This window comes from Sphaeroforma arctica, assembly GCF_001186125.1.
Source record: "Sphaeroforma arctica JP610 unplaced genomic scaffold supercont1.685, whole genome shotgun sequence".
In the NCBI taxonomy this organism is placed as follows: Eukaryota; class Ichthyosporea; order Ichthyophonida; genus Sphaeroforma; species Sphaeroforma arctica.
In genome coordinates, this window is record NW_014039873.1 from 16,849 (window position 1) to 23,507 (window position 6,659).

General features: G+C 43.9%; 2 protein-coding genes across 2 annotated transcripts in view; both read left to right on the forward strand.

Moving 5' to 3' along the window:
- Positions 1 to 1,708: 1,708 nt before the first annotated feature.
- SARC_08039 (hypothetical protein) lies at positions 1,709 to 3,920 on the forward strand (the record flags this gene model as incomplete). The annotated part of the gene is made up of 2 exons (XM_014297992.1): positions 1,709 to 2,047; positions 2,173 to 3,920. 2 exons carry the CDS (start codon positions 1,709 to 1,711, stop codon positions 3,715 to 3,717), a joined length of 1,884 nt encoding a protein of 627 aa, XP_014153467.1. The 3' UTR covers positions 3,718 to 3,920.
- Positions 3,921 to 4,307: 387 nt separating this feature from the next.
- The window catches only part of SARC_08040 (hypothetical protein), a 7,079-nt gene continuing 4,727 nt past the window's right edge, over positions 4,308 to 6,659 (forward strand). Inside the window, exons 1-2 of the mRNA XM_014297993.1 lie at positions 4,308 to 5,723; positions 6,235 to 6,566. Coding sequence (XP_014153468.1) covers positions 4,961 to 5,723; positions 6,235 to 6,566 — 1,095 coding nt within the window. The 5' untranslated portion in view covers positions 4,308 to 4,960. The remainder of the gene's footprint in view (positions 5,724 to 6,234; positions 6,567 to 6,659) is intronic.

Sequence of the window (6,659 nt, forward strand, 5' to 3'; positions counted from 1 at the left end):
AGACATACAATTAGCTGGCAGATATGCATGATAAATATCGATAAATTCATATGCATATAGAAATGGGCATATGCTTGTATGTCGAAAACATACTTCAACTGTACCTGGCATCGAAGTTTTATACGGATGGTTCTGAGGATAGTCTTTCCCATATAATGTGGGTATTTAACCGATGCACTACATTGTTTCTCTACGTTAAACCGATGCAGTATACTATACTTTATTTAGTTGGTTGTTTGTATACTTACAATTTAATTAAATTGATATTAGAATATTACCTAGAAGCTTTCCCTATGTTTATTGAAGGTTATTATGGATACATACATACCGGTGTGGGGAATGGCCGAATGGATATGGTTAATGCAGGACATGGTGTTTAATAAATTCGAGAATCCAGGATTCCAGGGGTTGAAAATCCGAAACCCGCACACAGTCAGCAAGGCGTCAAGGAACAATTGAGGAATTCGGCCCGAATTCCTGCTTGGCCTTGCAGTCGGCGGCAAAGTCAGACCTCAGTCATTACGTCATTGATATTTGTAAACGTTTCAACGTAAATATCGGTGTTATAGAGCATATAACTTTGATAAAAGAAACAACGGGCTATCTTGTATGCATATTGCCCAAAACGCCTTTTATACGTTATAACGTAATGAGTTTAGGAGTCTCAGGAGTCACCGTCAGGTCTTCAGCTCACTCAGGAGTCAGGAGTCAGGACTGAGCTTCTGAAGTCTGAGGACTGAGGGCTCAGTGGACAGTGTATGATTTCTAAAAGAAAGGAGGAATATTTTTCGTTGATCTACATACTATGGAATGCTGCCCAGCTCCAGGCAGATTGTGCAAATGTTTGACAAAATGTGCAGTAGAAACAGTTTGCATTCATAGTAAAATATAGAGGCGATCTGGTAGCTACAGACTGCTACAGGTTCGCAATGCAGCAGTACACCAGACCGGATGGAGACAAGGCTGCGATGACCAAATTATTAAGCCCAAAGCAGTTTTATAGGATCATCCTCAAAGGTTGCAGGTCTCGGCAGTTTTGGGCGACTTCAAAGTAGCATTCCAGTCTTGACCTCACGGGACTTAGGAATCCGGTTAATCGGTCGGAAATCCATTCGCTGTGTCTGCTTGTTTTTCATCGGATTCATCTAGTAACTCACAGATTGCTAAAGACAAAATATAGAACCTCTAGCATAAGCCAGATGTTTTCGAGATCAAGAAAGGCTATAGAAGCAATTCAGTCACGGAAAAAATACAGCCAAAATGATTTCTTCTTCGTAGTGCAAGACCGAAGGCTATGTAAGTATTTAAGGTCGATTCTGCAAGACTACGACAATCAGTCTTGCATACTCGGGACAAAAATTAACTAGAGTTACAACTAAACGAGATGAAGGTTCTCCATTTGATAGCGAGTGTTTTGGTCCTCGGTTCGCTGGGTGCCAGTGCAAAATCGATTATTGAGAAACCTTTCCGCAACGAAGCCTCTAGCATTGGGAAACGAAATGGGGAAATTATGGTTCAACTGAATATGGGAGCGACCAGAGCGGAATTTGAAGCCGAAGTCAACTCACTGTTCAAGTACAACAAGGTTAACAATGGTCGCAACGACAAACAATCCAAAATCGGCAACATGATTGTTGGTTCATACGCCGCTGGGGATTCATTCGTAGTTGTAGTAAGAACTGAGAAACAGAATGCCATCAAGCAAATTATGCGGGCGTCTTCTGTTCAGGATGCTGAATACGTAACAGATGTTCAATCAACATCAACACTTTACAATTGGGGATTAGATCGTATCGACCAATTGTTTCTACCGCTTGATAACATTGCTACCGTGTCGGACTTGGCCTCTGGAAATGGCATGGATGTGTTCATCGTTGATAGCGGAGTCGACATTTCGCACCAAGGATTTGCACACACAAATGTATCTCACTCGTGGTCCGCTTTCAGTGGATGTCAAGACGGTCTTGGACATGGAACTCATGTAGCTGGGATTGTGGCTTCAAGCGGTTTTGGAGTAGCACCGGGTTCTACTATTCACAGCGTGAAGGTAAATAGTTTTACGTATGTCGCAACGTGAACTCGTGCCCCAGATTCAAAAAAATTGCGAATCGATTCAAATTGAATACTCGTCATTTGCAAAATTTAACTCATATTGGTTTCTCTTGTTTTCAGGTGTTGAACGACCAGGGTCAAGGAACAACATATAACGTCATCATGGGATTGGAACACATCTTGTTCAACCGACCCGGAGGGCCAGGATCTCCTGCTGTAGTAGTGATGTCACTATCAGGACCAACTTCAGATTATATGGATACGTTAACGTACCGCCTGTATCTCGATAACGTCCTGGTTGTAGCTGCAGCGGGAAATGCAGAAACTGATGCGTGCGATAGTTCTCCCAGCAGAAGCCCCTGGGTGCTAACTGTGGGTGCGACGGATATTGATGACAACTATACTTCATACTCGAACTGGGGCAAGTGCGTCTCTCTTGCGGCACCTGGTCATAGTATTTCCTCCACCACACCTAATGATGCTGTGAGTACTTGGAGCGGAACTAGCATGGCTGCCCCCCACGTTGCAGGGATTGCAGCCAAGCTCTGGTCCGATGCTGGCAGAAACATTACCAATCGACAAATACTACGATCTATGCTTGTCGCAGCCACTCCGGGGCAACTATCTGGCGTGCCGGCGGACACTGCCAACTTGTATGCATTTGCCAATATCAATGTTGTCGAGATATCCAATTCCACCGACAATCACACACAGTTTGGAGAAGGCAAGGGCTATATATACAGTCCACCAATGACCGAGGAAGAGTATGCAGAGCAGCAAAGACAGTACAGTCTCTGGACGTTCGATGAGTTCTTGAATATGCGTTTCTATTATGGGGGGTCAATCGATGGTGCCAACTACAGCACGTATCTCACTATGCGCTCAACTCAGGGTGGCTGGGATCTACTGAGAATGGAAAGCACAAACATTACGATGATCCGTGAGAACGGCTGGACAAGCGTACACGATTTTCTTGCTTGGAAGTGGCTGATTGGTGATGGAGAGGTTGATGAGACTGATCTCGAACCTGAACGACAGTACTTCCAGGAGCTGAAGTCATTCCTTCTGAACACTAACTACACACAGTATGTGACGGACCGTGATCTGTATCACACTGAGCGATTCTACTACGGAGGTAGTATCGAAGCCGAGAGGTTCTACTATGGTGGATCGATTGCGGCATCACTTAATCGCACGTCGGCCGTCACTGTCCCAAGCCTAACAGATGCGCAAATCCATGCCCACCGTGTCGAGTACGTCAGTTTTATGATATCCGAAGCGAATACGACGTACCTCAACTCGCGTTTCTACTATGGGGGGTCAGTCTTGATAAAGAAAAATCCTGCGACAGATGAAATCGGTGTATACGAGGGCGAATGGCTAGTAATCCTCTCAAACGGTCAAATGTTCAACGAGACAGCTCAGTTAGTTGAAGACGCGAGCGTGTCGGGCGGCGACTTCTCGGCTGAGAACTGGAGTGCATCGTTCAACAACACTGGTGTGGTTGGTGCCAGTTTCTACACCATTGTCACAGAAGAAGGAATGCTGGGAGAGTACGAAGAAGACTGGGTGGAGTATGACGTGGAGCGGTTCTACTATGGCGGCAGCTACGAGGCTGTGAAAATGAATGGCAAGTACGACACCTTGAATCGGTATTCGGACTAGGAGGAAAGCAGGTAAAAAGAGTAGAGACAGGACAACTACATGAGTGCGACTCTGTTTCTCTTCTGGAAGCAGGCGGTCTATACACGGCCAAAGGTATGGCAAAAGTGCACGGAACAGAATAGGATTGAATAGAGACACATAAAGCACCTATCACAGTACTATACTCTGGCATCAAAACCATATCAATAAATGCTCTTCCGAACAAAAAGTCTTCATATTTGTTGCAAACGATTCTCCTCACAATTTGAAAGCGGCTATTATATTGCTCTACAGAACACGAGCATGAAACCATGAATTGCACTTGATAAAAGTTGCAGGATATATTTCAGTTACCACCACGCTAAGCACCAACCTTGCACATGATACAGCCAAATGCTGAATAATATACAAATCACATACTAACTCTTGACAGCAGGATAAGCTACTTTGATACCAGAGAGCAGTAATTGGCAATGCTTGGGACAACATAGCATATATGAAGATAAGAAATCTGACAATCTAAATGTGTATTGAGAGTGGGCAACGGGTGAGCACATCTGGAGACTGTAAATATCGTATATCATGTACTTTAACATCAATTTTATGTTGGTGTGCATATCACAACACAAGTGTCGTGTAACAAAACCTTCGTTCTCGTGTGTACACTTATAGAGCGTATTTGTAAATATGTACCAAAAACGTACATGTATATTACATACGCTGATCAGCACCCGTAGGAGACACACCATTTGATATTCTATCATATCTAGAGATACAATTCCGATCATGACTTTTCGAAGTCACATGAGTAGCTCAAAAAAGAGCAACAAAATTATGGTCGGCACCTCTCTCACATCAAAACTATCAAGTAATGTCAACTGACGTCGGTAAATACCGCTTCTAGAATCCACGACAGTTCATTATTCTCGTAGATTTCTGGAGTTGACAGTCAGTATGTTTCGTGAGGATTACAGTAGCCTCCTTGACGAGCTCGTTCTGAAGATCTTGGCCAGCCTCGCACAACCAGAGCTTCAGAATGCGGCCCAAGTGTGTAAGTTATAACCTAACACGATACAGTATACTCACCACTGTCCGTGTCAGTATACCAACTCACTTAATGTCGATGTTATCATCACAATCCATCAGACAAATAGTAACTTAAAACACTACTTTGTTCCGTAGTATCTACCCACACACATCAACTGTGACAACTTCACCACTAACGCCCCACCGCCCGCATCGGCGTACAAACCCACTCACATCAATGCTATCTTCACATTTACCAGGTAGAAAGTGGCACAAAGTGGCCCAGGACCCCACACTCTTCCGGATGTACCAAGCCACACACGACGACTGCTATAGCCTAGTTTGCGACCTGTCCCAGGTCAAGTATAGGAAATTGGAGCGCCTTTCACTCAACGCGCGTATTAGAGCTTCCGGCTTGACAGACGCCTTCCAAATGATCGGGTTATACTGCCCACGCCTTACTACATTGGATGTATCTCATGGAGGGGAAGAGCAAGTGGGACTACTCAACTTTGCTGCAGATATAGATACAATGAACAGTATATGGGTTGCCTGGCCTTTGAGTGCCGGGTCACCATCCTCTCCGTGTCGTATTATAGATCTGTGTGTAGCGATGGGAGACAGGCTGACTGATATCAGAATACTTATTTCAGACCTATGCGATAGGCGTGTGTTTGACCTGGGGTTCCTTCTAACTATACTCGCAGGCAAGTGCCGGTCTGTGCGCACGCTTTGTATTTCGAATGACAATCAGGAGAATTGGAATGGATGTGAATATTCGGCGTATTCACTCACTTTATCGCGTTATTTATTCTCTGTAATAGATAACTATCCACATCTAGAACGGTTTAGCATCCTTGGCTTGCCTGATAGTGTTGCAGATGCAACCACGAAGCACATCACTGAGCTCTGGACATGCAGTCATCTAGATAACTTGATGCGTCTGGAAGTGAGCGAGGGTAGTGTTGCACCGCTGGACAAGAAGGTTCTTGTACAGGCTGGTATATTGCACGAGCTATCGCTACAGGAAGCTACGCCGGCTGTGTTCCACAGATAGAAGCTATACCGCAACGTCGTATAGCGGTAGTGTAGTAGAAGTGTATGTATTTATATACAGATGTAAATAAATATGGAACTGGTATGTACTATTTTTAGAAGTGATGAGAAGTGATGACTGATGTTACTGATAATGAATTTATAATGACACAAGAAGTGGGTCGAGTTCAGAGTGCTCAGTTTACATTTTTAAAACTGAAGAGAATATAATAAAGCCTGGACGACTGGAGGGCCGTTACAAAAGTACAACATTCATACTTTGATACCGAGGTGATCGATTTGTATCTCTACCCATAGTAAGTAGTAGCTACGTGTAACATATCGCGATGCTTTGTACACTATCACGCGCTCAAGTGCACGTGTGTACATTGAGAGTTTTACTCTCGTATAGCGCAAGTTGCTTCACGCATCGCCTTTATAGTAACGTGCAGAATACAATACCATCACACGCCGTAGATGCTGCGAATCAGCCGGCAAATAATACATCGAACGATCCAGCGAAGTCGACTATTAGAACGAATAAACCTAAAAACCCTGAGCAATGGCAGAAGTGGATCAATTACGATAACGCATATGACACGGAATCGGATCACCTCAATCGAGCGAGGCACTTCTTCTTTCACATTGACACAAAAGGCAAGTTACTGCGACGAGAGCTTGCACAAGGAACACCGCCGAAGCGAAAGGTTGGAATTGAGGATGGAGAGGAGAATGTGAATGTCAAAGTAGAAAATTATGGAGTGTTGACACACGCTTCTATTGTTGATCGGTTTTATAACAATCTACGGGTATGTAACGTACGTATATGTATGTGTATTTGTGTATATATGTGTGTCCTAGTATCCATACAATTCGTTCTATCATGCTATATAAATAAAATA